The sequence below is a fragment of the Helicoverpa zea genome, chromosome 27 (assembly GCF_022581195.2).
Source record: "Helicoverpa zea isolate HzStark_Cry1AcR chromosome 27, ilHelZeax1.1, whole genome shotgun sequence".
Taxonomy (NCBI): Eukaryota; Metazoa; Arthropoda; class Insecta; order Lepidoptera; family Noctuidae; genus Helicoverpa; species Helicoverpa zea.
The window spans coordinates 839,828-860,090 of NC_061478.1; the positions used below are offsets into that span (position 1 = coordinate 839,828).

The 20,263-nt window shown below is 36.9% G+C and overlaps 1 protein-coding gene and 1 non-coding gene across 3 annotated transcripts; both read left to right on the forward strand.

Moving 5' to 3' along the window:
• The first annotated feature begins 7,305 nt into the window (after nucleotides 1-7,305).
• Nucleotides 7,306-7,377, forward strand: Trnap-cgg. The gene has a single exon. It is a non-coding gene; the product is annotated as a tRNA-Pro (tRNA).
• A 362-nt stretch (nucleotides 7,378-7,739) lies between these two features.
• LOC124643481 (cyclin-dependent kinase 6) lies at nucleotides 7,740-19,609 on the forward strand. 2 transcript variants are annotated; one of them, XM_047182474.1, is made up of 8 exons: nucleotides 7,740-8,131; nucleotides 8,913-9,081; nucleotides 14,556-14,697; nucleotides 15,273-15,440; nucleotides 16,197-16,267; nucleotides 16,722-16,811; nucleotides 17,303-17,438; nucleotides 18,060-18,160. In XM_047182474.1, the coding sequence occupies exons 1-8, from the start codon at nucleotides 8,023-8,025 to the stop codon at nucleotides 18,144-18,146; spliced, it is 972 nt and encodes a 323-aa protein (XP_047038430.1). In that variant the 5' UTR covers nucleotides 7,740-8,022; the 3' UTR covers nucleotides 18,147-18,160. The 2 variants fall into 2 exon arrangements, with proteins under 2 accessions (XP_047038430.1, XP_047038429.1); XM_047182473.1 differs by lacking the exon at nucleotides 16,722-16,811 and having other exon boundaries at nucleotides 7,742-8,131; nucleotides 16,197-16,357; nucleotides 18,060-19,609.
• The last annotated feature ends 654 nt before the right edge of the window (nucleotides 19,610-20,263 follow it).

The window sequence follows — 20,263 nt, forward strand, 5'->3', positions numbered from 1 at the left end:
AAATTATTATTCTTTGGCCGCGGGCTGCGGTACCTACTGTTTGAAAGAGTTACCGCTGCCCTGGTACATGAAGGGCTTAAGAAGACCCATGGTGGGTTTTAGTCAGTAGAGTCTGATACTCAGTCACGCTGCACCCACAGGGAAGGGGCATTTGATGATTTCCTACCTACCAAAAAGGAGCCTTTGACAGTAAACTTCTTTCCTATAACTAGGTACTGTCTGTTTCTCATGATTAAGCTCTAGTCCAGCCAGGGGAGTTGTAAATAATAACTCCATGTTGGTCACCTATCGGTTCAGTCGTTTTACTTAAGCCGTCTAAGCTTACAGCTGCTGAACAGTTTGTTCGTTTGCTTGAACGCGTAATCTCAGGAATTACTGAATTGGAAAATTCTTTCAGAGGTAGGCTATCTTTTTATCTGGTCGGGGTGAGTAGTTCCTGCGGGAAACGGGTGAAGAAATATCATCTAAGAGGATTAGCTGTTTCTACATGCATGATACATTTATTGTGTACTTACATACATCTTACAGTTTTCAACAAATAAAACTGGTGAAACCGCGGGAAACAAAATAAATCTAAAGATAATGAAATCGCTTTAACTTAGTATTTATTTTATTTATGTAATACTGAAAGACTGCATAAGCTGACCGTCTTATAGCTTTCTACAGACTACCTACACACTGCAGAATAAACAGTTGACCGACAGTTGGCCCGATGATAGAAAAAAATATTTTTCCTCCTGAATTTAATCAAAGTTTTCAGTCGGTCTGATACCGGTCACTGAAGTAAGTCTGTCTCCAGTCTTACCAAGGGGTATTGGTTTGCCCGGGTAACTGGGTTGAGGAGATCAGATAAGCAGTCGCTCCTTGTGGCACACTGGTACTCAGCTGCATCCCGTTAGACTGGAAGCCGCCCCAACATAGTTGGGAAAAGGCTCGGGAGATGATGATGATACCCGTCACATACCTGAACGTTGCTACGTGCGTTCTTCCATTCCACCAGTGACTGTGTTTCGGATGGCACGTTAAACTGTAGGTCCCGGCTGTCATTGAACATCCTTGGCAGTGGTTACTGGTTGTCAGAAGCCAGTAAGTCTGACACCAGTCTAACCAAGGGGTATTGGTTTGAGGAGGGAGTCAGATAGGGCAGTCGCTCCTTGTAAAGCACTGGTACTCAGCTACATCCGGTTAGACTGGAAGCCGGCCCCAACATAGTTGGGAAAAAGGCTCGGAGGATGAGGATGACTGATTTATGAGCTAAAACAAACTATCGGCCGACTAAAAGTTTGTAGTGTGTGGGTACTATTAACTTGCATAATTCTGAAAACTTTCTTCTTGCACTTTCATAGATATTATACAAGACTTTCGCATATCAATTAAATTACTTAGTGATTTCTAAACCAGTTTCTAGGTGATTTTATGACTAGGTATATTATGTTTTTGATTAGACCGTTGACGTATGTTGGTGTTAAGGAAAATATTAGGTGTTCTTAGAAATGTTATGTTTCGTTGAAAAATTCAGAAGACCAGGGGAATGGACAAATTGAAACGGAAGTGCCAAAGATTCTGATATTTTATCAATGGCAATAATATTATTAGTAACTATTTCATCATTATCATCGTCATCTCAGCCATAGGACGTCCACTGCTGAACATAGGCCTCCCCCTTAGATCTCCACAGATGCCTGTTGGAGGCGACCTTTATAAGGTCGTCTGTCCACCTTGTTGGTAGGCATAGTAACTATTTAGTAATCTATGATTTAAGGGATCATCAAATCTACCAGACAGACGTGTTGCTTGGGAGTTTGTTGCGCCACTTCTTCCCAGCACAAACACATAGGAAGTGATGAAGGGTGGGCGTTTTGAATAAGTAAAATTAATTTTCTTTCTCAAGATCATTGTTCCAATCAAAATTAAAATGTGGTCTTTATGCTTTAAAGGTTCATTCCTCTTTAGCTTTGCTGACTAACAGCAGCAAACCGAATTATCAACTTTTTACCAAATTAGAAAACAAGAAATTAGCACGTTGATGATGCAACGCTTCAAAATAATGAAAAATTATAGAATTTGTTTGACGATGTTTCGTGTAATCGCATTCTAGCGACTTATTTTTCATTTTCGACCCAGCCATTTAGCATAATTTGTATGGAGAAGAACAGGTAAGAAATGAACGAGCAAATTATTTGGAAAAGAAGAACCTCATATGCATTTTTGAAAAATGAAGTTCACCGACATCATTACAACGTACGTTTTTCTTAAAACAATTGTTTTGTCTGAAAAATAAAAGGTTGAAAAGTCTTTGTAAACAGTTGACGTGTATGTTGTCCGTGAGTGAAGTTACGTCAAAGACTTTACGAGTTACGTCTAACTGTCTGACCGTCAGTATATAATTGCACAAAGCTCCATTAAAATTAAAGATTCATTAAATCTATTGCTATCACTTTTTATGTTGTTGACAAAGAAAGAGTCAGCAATAGATTTAAAGAAGCTTTAACCTTAATGGAGCTTTGTGCAACTGACGGTAAGAAACGGGCAGCATTATCATGGCTTCCAAGCCGATCATCGGCCGTGGCTGTACTCAAAGAGGATCAGCCAGCATCAGAACTAGGATTTGACGAAGAAACGGTATAGCAAACGTTACCCACATATTACACAGCGTGAAGACAATAATTATAGTTACCAAGTCGACCGTAAGCATTCCTACTATATAGCTTGCGTATAATTCATTCATTTGTTTCCAAAACTTATCCTCGTTCATATCACAAGGCATGGTTTGGAGACAACCTCGATAGCACAATGGTCACCATGCCGGACTGCCGAACCTGAGGTCCCGGGCTCGATTCCCGGTTCGGTCGACATTTGTGTGATGAGCATGCTTGTTGGCCGAGGTCTGGGTGTTCCAATATGTATTTATAAATATGTATATAGGTATGTACCTATATACAACATGTAACTTAATTAACGCACATCCTGAAATTAGTTTGTTCAGAATCGTTTACTGAATCGATTTATATCATTTTTAATATAGGTAATTTTTTATCCCAAAAATAATTAAAACTACGGAAATTATTGACAGTCAACACAAATTCAAATAGACCGTAACTCAAAGTAATAAGACTTCGTGTATTGTCGGCTTTTTCCGTAGTTTCGTTATGTCGTGTCGAGTCGAGCGGCGCGCGGCGCGATGTTTGCGTGCGTAGTAGTATGACCAAAAAGTTCTCCAAGAATTGGTATAACTAATTTAGTAAATAACAATGCATATACATGTTAAATTAAAAATTCTGTGTATGTATTATGATCATAACATAATATTCTAATTGGGGTGTTTGAGGGTGTGCGTTAATTACGTTACATGTTGTATATAGTTTATCAGTTATGTTAGTACCCATAACACAAGTAAATTAATAACTTACCTACCATGGGGCTAACCGACCGGGTGTGAAAAGGTGTCCCGACATTATATCCCTCACGCTGTCATCATCCTCCGAGCCTTTTTCCCAACTATGTTGGGGTCCAGGCCCGCCGTAAGCGGGCGTGCAAGGCGTGCACCGCACGCGGGCGGCACGTCCTAGGGGGCGGCAAATCGAGTGACTTATCACGTAATATTAAAAAAATACAATATCTTTTTACCAATTATTTGATTTCAATATTTCCGAACACAGCAATAGCCGCCCTCGCTTTGGTCGTCCCATTTTGACGGGTTCACCCTTTGCATCCCCAAAAAAATTCGCGCTCGCTGCGCTCGCGCCTCCATGTCAGATATCGCAGTTGGTAGCGGTAGGGCGCGGTTGGGCGACGGCCCAGGGCGCCGGATATAAGGGGCACCGCAGGCGCCCCCACCAATCCTTGATCAGAATGTTACTCCTATTTTTGTTTTAAATTTCATCAAAGATTGCAACTTACAAGAACTGTATCCAAATGAATGGATAGCATCAGGGCCATCTTAACTTATGGTGCAGCGTATGCGAATAACCCGGGCGCCGCGGGCTCAGGGGCGCCGAAGCGAATTTGTGTTTAATTCCGCGTTAAATTTGAGAAATTCTCGAACAAACACTACTTTTATGTCCCAAAACTCAAAAATTTTCGCGCTCGCTCCGCTCGCGGTTTCCTTACTTTACGCTTCAATTTTTTATCACATATAGCTACTTTTAATGTCCCAATACTCAAAAAAAATCACGCTCCCTTCGCTCGCGGCTTCTTCACTTCACAGTCGTTTTTTATTATATATGTTTAGGACTTTTAGTGATCCAAAACTCAAAAATTTTCGGGCTTGCTTCACTTTACAGTTGTTTTATTTTTCAACAATATTTTAGTCTACCCTAGCAAAAAGGTAGCGTCGTTTTTGAGTTCTTTTATTAATAAGAAAGTAACTTCTAGTTTCCATATGAACTTTCTTATTTACGGTACTACTTTAAGTCCCAAAAATATAATACATAGGCGCCAACACCAACAAAGAGTTATGTACGTTTGGGCAAAATTTTAAGTAATTTTTGTTTTGAGTTCTAAAATATAACAAAAAAATTCGCGCTCGCTTCGCTCGCGCAATCAGAAGACATGTTCCGGTGTTTTTGCATTCACCAACCAGCAAAAACTTATGTACGATTGGGCTACATTTTACGTAATTTTTGCTTCGACTTGTTAACTATAAAAAAAATATATTCGCGCTCGCTTCGCTCGCGCAATCGGTAACTACACACACCTCTGTTTTTCGTATGGGTTTGAATTGCAGTTGAAGGGCGCCGTAGAAATCTCGCCCAGGGCGCTGGAGTTAAAACCGGCACTGATCGCAATTTATCTTTGTTTAATTGTTGAGGCATTCTATTCCGAAAAATCATTTTTCGCGCACGTCCGTTATAGCTTTTTGTTCACTTTGGCTTTTTATGATATGTTTACTTCATGAAAACTCTAAGGAAAAAATCGCGCTCGCTTCGCTCGCGGCTTCATGTACATTAGCACTTCATTTCTGTGCATATCTTACTTTTTGACTTTGCTTTGTTAATTTACAGTGGTTTTTATTTGTTTTGTGTCCTTAGACTAAAAAAATCTCGCGCTCGCTTCGCTCGCGCTTCCTTACATATGAAATGTGTCTCATGCGTCGACTTTTTCAACGGGAAACCCACCAAAAACCATTAATAACATATTTTACTGAAATTAAACATTGCTATAGATATTTAATTTCGTTAGTTTAAGTTACCCATAATCTGTTCTAAGCACTTTGATATACATTATGTTGGTACCTACCCATTAATCACAATCTTTCAATACATAGGGGCCACTTGGGTAATGATTGCACTGTATTGATGCCCTAAGCAATTGCTTAGTCTGCTTATGGGCTAACCCAGGACTTCTTAGGTTACTCTAAGACTTAGAGCATTTCAAGTAAATAAAAAGTTATGTGTAATATGTTATGTACCTATTGCAATATTTATGTATCCAAAAGGAAGTGCGTTTTTTGCAATCAGAGCGGTGCATGTACATATTTTTTTCTGTTGGACAAGTAAAATGGATATGAATGGGCGGGGGGGTCCGGTCCCCCTGGACCCCACCCCTTATATATTTTTTGACAAAACCCAGTATAATATGTAGTCGTAGGGCGGCATAATCGGTTTTGCACGCGGGCGAACAAACAGCTAGCGGCGTGCCTGTTGGGGTCGGCTTCTAGTCTAACAAGATGTAGCTGAGTACCAGTGCTTTACAAGGAGAGATTGCTCTATCTGACCCCCTCAACCCAGTTACCCGGGCAACCCAATACCCCTTGGTTAGACTGGTGTCAGACTTACTGGCTTCTGGCTACCCGTAATGACTGCAAAGGATGTTCAATGACAGCCGGGATCTACAGTTTAACGTGTCATCCGAAACACAGACTCACACAGTTTAAATCACCTGCCTAGCTTGGAGTGACTGCCTATCTGACCTACTCAAACCTGGCAACACAAAACCTCGGTAAGACTAGCTGTCAGAGGTTCATTCTTTTAACTACTTAACTACCCCCATCATAATTCCAACTATTTGGGGGTCGGCTTGAAGTGTACCTACCCTTGTTTTCTAACCGGATGCAGTTGAAGAACAGTATGCCTCATACTCATAAACCGACTTCTTATCATAATATGTATAACCCGTACGTGTGTCTACATACTAGTGTGAAAGTGTTCTAACACTAGGAAAATACAAACTTACATACCGACCGGAAGTACCGGAAACTAGGTATATTAGGTACCTACTTAAGTATAATACATTCTTTTAACGATGAATTTGTTGTTAATTAGCTTAAACTTAAGCCTGGATGACGAAGGCAGAATTGTTATGAGATAAAACTACCTGTAATTATGAACTAATAATCTGCACTAAGCTTAATCAATCAATTATAATTTATCAAATTGATTCAACAGAAAAACTTTCATTCATTTTCACACATCCGCAACCAATGTAGTGCTTTAAACGTAAAAGTGTTACTAATTTAAACTTAATAATACGGAGTAAACAAATTAATACACTTACTGATTATTAAATAGCAAAACAGCTGTAGAAACCAGAAATATGTAGGATACCACGTAAAAAACACGATCACTGTTTTCTTATATCAAAAGAAACTTTCACATTTTGCCACACACTTCCACACGCAATTTCCGTGTCCACTCCTATTAGAACACTACAAAAATAATCTTAGAAAATTCAATAAACTATTTAGAAATGACAAATAACAGTTAAAAGTCGTTTTATGTGAAAAAAATAGTTGTAAAATTGTTTTATCTAGTTGAAAATTCCGCCATCTTTTTAAACATGCGCGCGCACTACTGTCTGAAGACAACTGACGCGCCGTGCACTCGAAATTTACTTCGATTCATAGGTGTGAACGAGACAAGACATACGAATATAAGGAGTTAGAGCGAGACGTATAGAGGGTGTCATGTAGCGGTAATTTTTTTCTCCTTTCGCGCTTCAACTTTCTAAAACGCCTTGAGGTGTTCGGTCTTGTTTTGGTGCTAAAAATTGTTTTCGATTAATGAAATTAAAGGATTATTTCAATTTTGCTATTAAAGTCTACTTCAAAAGTGTCCCAATACTTCAGATACCTACCGTACCTTGCAATTTTTTTCTAAGAAAAATTTTACTTAGGATTCATAAGAAATATGATTCGATAGAAATAGAATAGGAGTAATCTTCAGTCGGCAATGATGAAGTTAACTAGAGGGAAATCATTAACTATCCAAATTCCAACCATGGTTTTCCAAAAGCGTAAAAATAAGATAGTCGTAGTGACGTCATTACTAATAAAATATCAACATTAAATTCGCTCGTCTCTAACACGGCTCGTTGGTCTAGGGGTATGATTCTCGCTTCGGGTGCGAGAGGTCCCGGGTTCAAATCCCGGACGAGCCCGAGGGTATCACGCGAGTGGTTCCTTTTTAGATGTTTTTGTTTTCAAATTCTTTAGAATCTTCTAAAAGTTTCGTGTAAAGAAAATTAAGTTGCGTATTTTTAACAGGTTATTCTGGAACAGTAAGTTGTTTTTTTCTATAATCTCGTAAATTATTATTAGAAATAATGAGACACAAAATTGTTTTGTATCTCTAGTCACTATTTTATCAAAAAGTAAATTATAGAGATACGATACTTTTTAAAAATATTTTAATTAAAGTTTTTAAAAACATTGTAAAGGTATTACGACCCGCTTTAATTTATAACCGATAGATGGCGGCTTACTCAACTTCATTGTTTTCAAAAGTCGACCATAATAAAAAGCCATACCATGTAGAACAAACCCAAACAGAAGCATATACTTTCAAAATTAGTCGTGTAAACGGCAGGTGGCTGAATTTGGTCAATGACATTTGCCGTCTAGCCGTCCCCTTACCCCGCTCGTAAAAAAACAAAACTTTTACAAGAAAGGAAACTTTGAAACACGTGTTTTTTACTAAAATAATATGTAAAAGTCTGTTAAATAGACACAAAAGTGGTGGAAAGTGAATAAAATACCGTTTTTAGTGTTAGTGAACTATTTAAGTGGTGTAAATAACTGTTAAAATGTCGGGGGCTAGTACTTCTCAAAGTCCGCCGATAGCTTCAATCAGTGATGTCGGTGCTCTATTTCAGAATGCTAAAAAATATGAAGAATTAAACGTGATTGGGACAGGTAATTAACAAAAATACACTATAAATAACCTTATTTTCACATGTGCCGGTAGATAAGTTTTCGCGCAAATATCAAAAATAAACTTTGTTTGTTTACGTTGTTATGGAATAACATATTAGTTACCAATTGTTTTTTTGGAAATAAATTATAGCTTCTACTAGTATTTCGTCTAATTTATGTTTAAAAGTAAGTTATTTGACCAATTATTAGTAGAAATTAAAAAATAGAACACTTGATATCTTTTGTTCTGTGTAAGCCTTTAGTGGTATTTTCGTTGAATATTACTAAAGTAAGCCAATTTAAAATCAGGTTTACATGTATGTTTATTTTTTTAGATGTACTTGCCAGCTTAGCAAGAAAGCTTCCTGTAATTTCAAGTTTTTTGAACTAAGTTTTACTCTGGTCAGTGTTTTTTAATCTTCCAACTGTTGGGCCTTCTCACAGAGATGGATTGTGTGTTAAGAACATGTTGAGGTTACTTCTAGATGTTTTCTTCCACCCTTAATCAGTCATGGGTCTACATCAAAAATCATCAAATGACCGCTCCCGCTGTGGGTTAGCAGCGGTGAGAGAGTGTAAACACTCTTACTGACTAAACACCGTCATGTTCCGTCGTAGGCCTTCTATGTACCAGGGCTGTGGTAACTCTTTCGAACAATCCCGCAGCCTTGCAGGTACTTGCTTGACCTGGAATTGAATTCACACTCTCAGGGTGGTTTTTTACCGACTTTTCTGGACTCTGGACTACTTACTTATATCTTATAATTTATTAACATTACAGGAGCATACGGCACAGTTTACAAAGCCCGGGATCTCCACAACGGAGGACAGATCGTAGCCATGAAGAAAGTGAAGGTAGCCCTCACAGAAGACGGAATACCACTGTCTACGTTGAGAGAGATAGCTTTGTTAAGGCAGCTGGAAGCTTACAGACATCCTAATATTGTCAGGTAATAAATGTTCTGGCTAATAATATTTAAGAAAAAAGTAGTGTACTATTTAGTCATATTAGTGCAAAAAATAGTCTCTGTTCCATCCAACTATATTGGGGTCTGCTTCCAGTCCATCCATGGCCAAATAAAAGGTAGCCAACATCTTATTCTGATTTATGTTTAATTATACATTTTATTTGGTTGTTTGTATAGGCATTAAAACTAAAATCAATTTGAAAAGATCTTTCACATTTCTAAAGCTAAACTATGCCTGAGAAACATGGGCTATATTTTGTCCAGGTACAGAAATAAGTTCCTGAGGGGTGAAACAGCTAGTTCTGATACTTTAATCCAAATCCGTTTAGCCAAAGTTACAAAGAAACACTCACAAACTTACACATTTTTGTTAGGAATTTATAGTCTATGACATTTAAAAAATGTAGGGTTGTTAGTCTATGAAAAAGAATGACTGTGGTGTGAATTGTCATGATGTAAAAACTAGTGAGAACAATGTTATAATTCCTAACAAAATGTGATTGTATTTCTTTAACTATTAATAAAGGCTTTCAAGAATACCAGAAGTTTGAATACCTACAATAGGTTATGGGCCCAGAACGCCCGAGAAGAAAAAATTAAAAACCGGGATTGGGTAATGAAAAACCCAACATAAAAAACAAGTGAAAAAAAAAACTAAAAAACAGTAATAACAAGGAAGAAAATAAAAAACGGTGAAAAACTAAAAAATGGAAAAACCTGAGATAATACAGATAGAAAAATTAAAAGATGCGGAAACATTTTTATTGTGGAAATTTGAATTCAATATACACTTAAAAGCGGCAAATCTTGCAAAAACAATTGCACAAACAAAAGAAGATGACAAGAAAAGTGACTTCAGTATCAAAGATGCTCAGGTGCAAAGAATTATCATAAGCAGTATTGATAAGAAACTAAAAGGTCACATAATTAATTGTAACAGTGCACGTGAAATGTACGTAAAATTATGTGAAATATTCGAAGGTTCTGAGCAAAGAAACAAAGATGCATTATTACAAGAGTTTTTCACATATAAGAAACAAGAGAGTCAATCGCTTTCCCAATTAATAAGTGAAATAGAAAATTTACAATTTCGTATAAATCAGCTAGGAACAAAAATAGATGATGAAATGGTCATATCCAAAATACTAAGCTGTTTACCAAATAATTTAAACTATTTTATAACTTCTTGGGAATGCATGGCAGACGATAAGAAAACCCTTCAAAATTTAACAAACAGACTTCTGGCTGAAGAAAATCGAATGTTGAAAGCAAAAGAAAGTGACAAGCAGCTAGCATTTCAAGCTACATCTTCATCTACATCAAAGAAAAAGTTTAATGCAATAAAATGTTTCAAATGTAACAAAACAGGGCACATGAAGAAAGACTGTAGAGCCTGTAGTATCTGCAAAAGGGACAACCATGAAGATAAAGACTGTAAGTTTAAAAATAAACAGTGCTCAATCTGTAAAAAAATTAATCACAGAGAAGAAAATTGTTTTTTCAAAAATAAGAATAAGAATGAGAATGAAGAAAAAAGTAACAAAAGAATAGAAAAGGCATTTTTTACAAACGGTGAAATTCAAGAACCAAAACTGAAAGAATTTGTTGTAGACTCTGGGTGTACTGCACACATGACCAAAAATGTAGACATACTAAAATTTTTTGAATGCAAACCATCATCTGTTTTGACTGCAAATGAAGAAACAATAGAGGTGAAAGGGACTGGTAAAGTCATTGGAAAAAAATGTACTCTTAATAATACCCTGCTTGTTCCTGACTTATCACAAAATTTATTATCGGTTAATGCAGTTACAAACAATCAAGGAGTGGTTATATTTACCAAAGATAATGTAAAAATATATAAGGAGTCAGAATTAATATTAACAGGAAAAAAAGAAAACGGTTTATATAAAATTAATTTGGATGATAATAATATGCAAGAAAAAACACTGTTAATGAAAGAAAATGGCACTGCCTTAGAATGGCATCAAAGACTTGGACATCCAGGAAAGAAAATACTAGATATATTACCAGATGTGGCAGATGGAATAAAAATAAATGGATTAAGGCAAATAGACGAATGTGAAATCTGTACACAAGCTAAACAAACAAGACTTCCATTTAACACAGTAAGAAACAGAGCCAGTAGACCACTTCAATTATTACATACTGATGTATGTGGACCGTTCGAAAACAAAACGTATGATGGCTATAGTTATGTTTTAACCGTCATGGATGATTATACTCATTTTACAAAAATATACTTGCTTAAATATAAAAATGAAGTTAAAGAAAATTTAAAACATTATATAGAAGAAACAGAAAGAGAGAGAACAGAAAAGGTATCTACCATAAGATGCGATAATGGAGGTGAATACACAAGCAATGATTTTAAAAAATGGTGTACTGAAAAGGGAATAAAACTAGATTATACAGTACCATACTCACCACAACTAAATGGTAAAGCAGAAAGACTAAATCGAACATTATTAGATAAAACCAGAGCATTACTATTTGATTCAGGGTTAGATAAAGAAATGTGGGGTGAAGCTGTATACTGTTCTACTTATATTATAAATAGATTACCAAGTGAATCTTTGAAGAATAAGACACCTTATGAGATGTGGCATGGTAAAAGGCCTAATATATCTAATATATGCAAGTTTGGTTCAATAGTATATGCTAAACAATTACATTCGAATATTAAGAAACTAGATCCAAGAAGCAAAAAGTTAATCATGATTGGATATACTAATAATGGATATAGATTGTGGAATAAAGAAGAAAGAAGAATTGAAATAGCAAGGGATATTGTTATAATTAATAATAATAAGAAAATTGGAGAAAAATATGAAGAAACAGGAAGTTCGGTGATAACAGAAATAATACCAGGTAATAATGAAGAAGAAATAAATCAAGAAGAAGAAAGTGATGACAGTTATTATGAAATAGAAGAGTTAGAACAACAAAGTAATGTAATAGAAGATAACATCCCAGATATTATTGATGAAGTAGAAAATGATGAAAATAAAGAAAGTAATACTGCAGAGATAGAAACTATAGAAACTATAAATACAAAACGACAACGGAAAAAACCAGCTTACCTGCAAGATTATGTATTACTTACGTATGATGAAGTCATGAAGTCTGCTGAAAAGAATAATTGGGAGAAGGCCATAAATTCGGAGAAGGAATCATTGGAAAGTAACAATACATGGGAAATAGTTGATGTAGGAAGAGCAAAAGGACACAAGATATTGTCAAGTAAATGGGTATTTTGTATAAAAGAAAATGGTACTTACAAAGCAAGACTTGTAGCAAGAGGCTTCGAACAGCAAAGCATTGACTATCAAGAAATATATAGTCCAGTAGTAAGTCAATCAGCAATAAAATCATTAATAGCAATTGCTGCTTCAAAGGAATATGAAATGATAACTTTTGATGTGAAAACAGCATTTTTGTATGGCGAGTTAAAGGAAGACATATTTATGTATATTCCTGAAGGATATGAAAGACAGCCTAATAAAATTTGTCATTTAAAGAAAGGACTATATGGGCTAAAACAGGCACCAATGACATGGAATAAAAGATTTACAGAAACTTTAAGGAAACTTGGACTGAGAGCTTCAAAGTCGGATCAGTGTGTGTTTTTTAATGAAGACAAAACTATAATATTGGCTATATATGTTGATGACGGTTTGGCCATATCAAAAGACAAGGAAAAGTTATTACAGATCTTGCATCAATTGGAAAAAGAATTTATCTTAAAAACATATGAACAACCTCAAAGCTATATAGGTTTTGAAATAAAAAGATCAGAACAAGGCATTTTGTTGCATCAGCAGAATTATACAGAAAAATTACTTAGAAAATATAATATGTATGATTCCAAAGCTGCAGATACTCCATGCATTGTGGGAAAGGAAAATGAATCTAAGATGGCTACGTCAAATTTCCCATACAGAGAACTAGTTGGTGGATTATTGTATTTGTCAACCAGGTCAAGACCAGATATCAGTCAAGCTGTGAATGAAGCAAGTAAAAAGGTAGAAAATCCATCAAGGCAAGACATATTAGCAATAAAGAAGGTGTTGAAGTACTTGAATGGAACGAGAGATAAAGGGATTTTGTATAATGCTGGGAAAGATATTACAAGATTGCATGCATATTGTGACTCAGATTATGCAGGTTGTACAGAGACCAGACGAAGTACAACAGGGTTCATAATAATGTTGGCAGGTGGACCTATAGCTTGGTGCTCCAAAAGACAGCCGATAGTAAGTCTATCGTCAACTGAAGCGGAATATATAGCAGCAGCAGATTGCGTTAAAGAGTGTTTATACTTAAAGACTTTTATAAGTGAATTAATTGGTAGCAGTATTAAGATTAGTTTGAATATTGATAACCAGAGTGCTATCCAATTGATTAAAACGGGTTCATTCAGCAAGAGATCTAAACATATAGATGTGAGATTTTATTTTATACACGAAAATTATAAGAAAGGATATTTAGATGTTATATATTGTCCTACAAATTATCAGATAGCGGATATGTTGACGAAACCACTATATAAAGAAAAATTTAAATTTCATTGCGATAAAGTTGTTGTGTGAATTATTGAGTGTTATAATTAGAAGTGTTTAAGTTAATGTTTTGAAAACTTGTTTAAGTTAATGTTTTGAAAACTGATGTGTTTCTGAAGTAATTATAAGGTATTTTTAATTTATGTTCATATATTAAAAATAGGAGAAGGTGTTAGGAATTTATAGTCTATGACATTTAAAAAATGTAGGGTTGTTAGTCTATGAAAAAGAATGACTGTGGTGTGAATTGTCATGATGTAAAAACTAGTGAGAACAATGTTATAATTCCTAACAAAATGTGATTGTATTTCTTTAACTATTAATAAAGGCTTTCAAGAATACCAGAAGTTTGAATACCTACAATAATTTTTAATATAATACTAGCCGTTCCCCGCGGTATTACCCGCGCCCGGTGTATTTTTTGCCGCTCTGGTACATGGTGAGCAGTAGCGTCTACCTACACTTGGTATTGGTATACTCATATAAGTTATGCTACCCTGGTACATGGTGAGCGGTTGCATCGAAATTTCGTTATTGGTATACTTTACTAAGGTGAATTATGCTGTCCTAGTACTTTACTTTTGTGGTTCTGCGGCATTCCGTAAGTTGGTTTTTGTCTAATCACTCCCGTCCTGGGAATCTTACTCGCAATTTTTTTTTTCCTTATTTGCTCACCGTTTAGACCTACCCTGGACTACGACAAACATTTTTAAACTAAAATCAGCTCAATCGGCCCAGCCGTTCTCGAGTTTTAGCGAGACTAACGAACAGCAATTCATTTTTATATATATAGATGTGTAGGATATGAACCTTTTATAGCCACCAAAAAGTTAGGCTACAATCAACCGCTCTGGCATAAATATCTTCTTCCAGGCTCCTAGACGTCTGCCACGGTGGTCAGTCACTAGAGAGAGATCAGCAGCTGGTGTTGTTCCTAGTATTTGAGCACGTAGACCAGGACTTGGAGTCGTTCCTCAAAAGATCTCAGACACCATTGTCGCAGAGGACTATAAGGGTAAGGGAATTAGAATTGGTGTTTAGAATTAAAGAAATTAGATGTGGTTAAAACTTTTTTTAATGAACAAAATATGGACGAAACTCATGGTTTCTCAGTTTTCATCATCATCATCATCATCATCAGCCTATCGCAGTCCACTGCTGGACATAGGCCTCTCCAAGTGCACGCCACAGTTTCTCAGTTTTGAACTAGGCAAATATCAAAAAGCTAAATAAAATATATGATTAGCTTAAATTATACCTAAGTAGCAGGCAAGTTAACTAATGTACGTTTTGCCTAGCCTTTAACAATCTTTGTTGCTGTCCCTTACAGAAATGCATCTCTCTAGCAGTGTTTTATATGAAGTGACTGCTTGTCTGACCTCAACCTAGTTGTCCCTTGGTTAAAACTAGTTGTCAGACTTTCTGGTTTTTGTCTACCCATAGCATCTGCCAAAACTGTTGAAACTTGAGCCATCCCTGGACAGACCACACCTAACAATGCTTAACCCATTTGGCTGTTTCTTAGCCAGAAGCTCCACCTTTGCCTAATAGAACTATGCATATTAATAATATATATGTTTAAAATTTCAGAGCATGTCCTACGACATACTATCAGGCATCGACTTCCTCCACTCTCACCGCATAGTTCACCGAGACCTGAAACCCCACAACCTGCTGGTGACGGCTGCTGGCAGAGTGAAGCTCGCTGACTTCGGCCTGGCCAAGACTTATGACACCGATATGAAGCTCACCAGTGTGGTATGTAGCTTGAGGGCACTACTTCCTGTAGTTGGGTAAAAAGTTACCCAAATCCTTTTACAGGCTCTAGGCTGTTTTGTACAAAATTACATTGAAATTGGTCCAGCAGTTTTGGAGTAACTTGTCACAGCAAGGTTGAGAAGGTCAGATAGGCAGTCAGAGTAAGGGTTGAGGAGGTCAGGTAGGCAGTTGCTCCTTATAAAACACTGGTACTCACCTGCATCCTACTCAGTTGTAGCTTGAGGGAACTACTTCCTGCACGAGGCAAAAACATTGCCTACATGGTATTCTGATGTGTAATTATTGCGAAGTTTTATAGAAATCTGTTAGTGTATGATGAAGTAACAAACACTCACCCACACATATAAACTTTCGCCTTCATACTAATATTAGTGTGTAAGGGTGCGTCCACATCTGGCGAATGTGCCGCGAATGCACGCGCGCAGCTCGCGGGCAGCGAGCAAACGGCTCGCGAGCTGCACATTCGCGGCACATTCGCCAGATGTGGACGCACCCTAAGATATCTAGCTATTTACCATGGTTTTGCCAACGTCCCGTGGAAACTACTTACCGTACTCTGATAAAATATAACTTATGTATGCCTGTATAAGATTCAGTAGTTACCGAGATACAAACAGCATTCTCTATGTCCAACGAAATTCCCTCAGCCGTTTGTGGTTGAAGAAGAAAAAAAAATTTCTTCTTTCTAATATATTGTTGTGATTACATTTTAAACTATTTAATTTCTCATTACAGGTGGTAACACTATGGTACCGTCCCCCAGAAGTCCTTCTCGGAACATCCTACAACACAGCAGTAGATGTGTGGTCAGCCGGTTGTGTCCTCGCACAGCTGCATACCAGGAAACCCTTATTGCCAGGCGCCTCCGACTCTGATCAGCTGCATTGTATATTCAGGTACGAGTTAATTACCCTAATTATATACTATATGAGTAATTTTAGTCATCAAGTGAGTGAGTCGTGGTGGCCTAGTGGGTAAAGAACCAACCTCTCAAGTATGAGTGCGCAGGTTCGATTCCAGGTCAGGCAAGTACATGCAACTTTTCTATATTTGTATGTACTTTCTAAGTATATCTTAGATACCAATGACTGTGTTTCGGATGGCACGTTAAACTGTAGGTCCCGGCTGTCATTGAACATCTTTGGCAGTCGTTACGGGTAGGCTACATCCGGTTAGACTGGAAGCCGACCATACATAGTTAGGAAAAAGGCTCGGAGGATGATGATGCTGAACATCATACAACACCGCAGTAGATGTGTGGTCAGCCGGTTGTGTCCTCGCACAGCTGCATACCAGGAAACCCTTATTGCCAGGCGCCTTCGACTCTGATCAGCTGCATTGTATATTCAGGTAAGCTATCTGGCTAGCCTTTTCCCTACTATTTTAGGTCTAACAAGATGCAGCCGACCCCATCATAGTTGTGAAAAGGGAAATGATGATATGAACATTTTACAGTTTTTATGACAAACTAGCTGTTACCCACGTTTTCGCAGAGCCACTTGCCGCAACCGAGTTAAACGTTGCTTATGTCCTTTCTCAGGCTCTCGACTTTCTGTATACATCATTTTTGTGTGAAAGCACCACAGATAGATAGTGTGTTATTAACGCATTTATAATATTAATAACTAGCCTTTTCCCGGGGTTTTGCCCGCGTTGCAGAGGAACTACTGCCCGTACCAGCATAAAATACAGCTTATGTTATGTAGCAGCCCAACAGTGAAAGAATTTTTCAAATCGCTTCAGTACTTTCTGCGCTTTTGCAGTACAAACAAACAAACAAAAATAAATCCCCTTTACAATATTAGTATAGATTGTTTAACCAATATTCTCCACAATTTCAGACTCCTAGGCAGACCATCACGGTCGGAGTGGCCTGAGAACGTGTCCATCATGCTGGACAGCTTCCCGGAGTACCAGCCTCAGGACTTAGCTGAAATCATACCTAGGATACATCCCCATGCACTGGAACTTATCAAGGTAATATATACTGAAACTATAGAACATTTGGTTAGGTTTTTGTTAAAGAGAAACGAATTACCAAATTTTTTTTGTAATACAGGGGAAAATGGCTGAATCAATTTACATAAAAGTAGTCGTTCTGTCGCGGCTTCACCCGCGTCCCGTGGGACCTACTGCCAGTATCAGAATAAAATATATCCTATTTCACTTGGATATATACCTACTTACCCTAGTTTTCTTTTCAAGAGTGTAGCTTTTCAAGAGTGTAGCTTTTCAACAGTGAAAGAATTTTTCATTTCAGTTTAGTAGTTTCTGAGCCTTTGAATGCAAACACTGATATAGATTTGAATATTTCACTAACTAGATGGAGATAAAAAGGATGTTATATTCGTCTCTTAGTTCTGCTTACCCACAAACTTTCAGCTAAATCGGTCCAGCCTTCTTGTCTTGAACTATTAACAGTAAAACTAACACGAACAGTTCCTGAGATTAGCGTTCAAACACACAAACTCTCCAGCCTTATAATATTGTTTTGATTAGTAAGGTATTAATGTTAAAATAATGTTGTGCTTATCACAACATACTTTATATTCTCAAAAAAATCTAAATAACTAACTTTGTTTTTTCATATATTTTCAGGGCATGCTGATCTTCGACCCAGCAAAACGTCTCACAGCTTTGGACTGCCTCGAACACCCTTATTTCACAGATGAGCCCCTTACATAACCGCACTAATGTTAGCCCCATTTTCACCGACTATATAAACGTCCTTTTACCATAAAGGAAGGTTCATATTTAACGGAAAATACCCCAAAACAGACAGAATCACTACATTGTGTAAAACAAAGTCGTTTTTTCTGTCCCTATGTCCCGTTTTTACGCCTAAATCTTTAAAACTACGCAACCGATTTTCATGCGGTTTGAAGAGGAAGATTTATATGTATAACTAGCTGACCCGGCGAACTTCGTACCGCCTAATTATTGGAGGCATATTTAGAAAGTCACAAACACACGACACAATACTTATTTTTTTCTTTATTTGCTCACCGTTTAGACCTACCCTGGACTACGACAAACATTTTAAAACCAAAATCAGCTCAATCGGCCCAGCCGTTTTCGAGTTCTAATCAGACTAACGAACAACAATTCATTTTTATTTATATAGATAACATCCATTAAATTGTGGGGAAATACTGATATCCCGTGCGAAGCCGGGGCGGGTCAGTAGTATACGATAAAACATTCAATAATTTACACCTAACCAATGCTGCGTTAGTGCGTCGATCATATATTTACGATATGATATATTTATCGTATTATCCGCCAGATACGAACCTTACCTAAGGGATATTTATATTAGGCCGGGCCGTGTCCGGGGCGTGCCATGTACGTGGCACGGATGTGAAATGTTACATACATTTTGTATGAAGCAGTTTATATTACACCGTGCACGATCCATGGCCCGTCCGGGCCACAAACGACGCTCGTCTTTAGAATTTCGTAAAAGCCCGGACACGGCACTGCACGGCCCGGCCTCATATAAATCAACCCTAAAAACAACTTTTGAAAATGTTACGTGAAAATTCTTAGTAAAAAGTTGTTAAACGTTCATATTGTCGGTGAACTTATTCCTCAATATATCAGACCCACCAATTTTTACTAAATACGAGTATATGTCATGGTTGCTATTTCCTACAATTTATTGATTCATAATTAGATTTTTTAGGGTTCTGTAATCAAAAGGTAAAAACGGGGGACGGTAGTAAGGAACCTTTTATACGCGATACCGACTCGCACTTGGCCGGTTTTTGTTTCATAATTTGTTTTTTCAATGAAGGTTAAAGTGCCTTAGTTTTACTGAAAAGTGTCAGTAAAATAAGTTTTTGATTTCTATTTTTCTATATAAAATTAAATGATAAATGATGGAGTAATTTTTGAGAAAATACCCCTGGTCAGCTAAAAGTATCTTACAAAAAATGTAAAAAAATTTTTTTTTCGTAAAAATGTAATATGTATGTGCTAATTATTAATGACAATAATTATACAAATTCAATACATGATAATGATTTACATATATTTTTGGAATGATCTTCTTACTATTAAGTATTATAAAATTAGAATGTAATTGTTAAGTACATTTTTTTACAATCATTTTTTGTCAATAAATAAAATTGTTTTTTTTTAGATAACTTGTAGTTTTATTTTTAACTATTTTCACCTACTTATTGAGGAAATAAGTATATCTTAAGTATCTAAGTATTTCTTAGACACCAATGACTGTTTCGGATGGCACGTTAAACTGTAGGTCCCGGCTGTCATTGAACATCCTTGACAGTCGTTACGGGTAGTCAGAAGCCAGTAAGTCTGACACCAGTCTAACCAAAGGGTATTGGGTTGCCCGGGTAACTGGGTTGAAGGGGTCAGATAGGGCTGTCGCTCCTTGTAAAGCACTGGTATAGTTATCGGCACGGATATTGAGCCCTGACCTTCACCTACGCCGCAGAAGCGATTTATTGGTTTATTACCTTAAGTGTACAGTGCGCAAAGCGATCCCCACTCTTCCGCCGAGAGCTCAATATCCGTGCCGATAACTATACTCAGCTGAATCCGGTTAGACTGGACGCCGACCCCAACATAGTTGGGAAAAAGGCTCGGAGGATGAAATGAAGGATGGAATAAAAATAACGGTATTGAAATTGATTCATTGTTTGACACAAATACTAGCTAACTTGGGTAACAGAACTTAACAGAAGATTAATTAGAAAAGAAGAGACGGGCGGGGATGTGAAAATGAAACCAAATAAAATAAATTCATAATTTTTAATACACAATCATATAAAAAA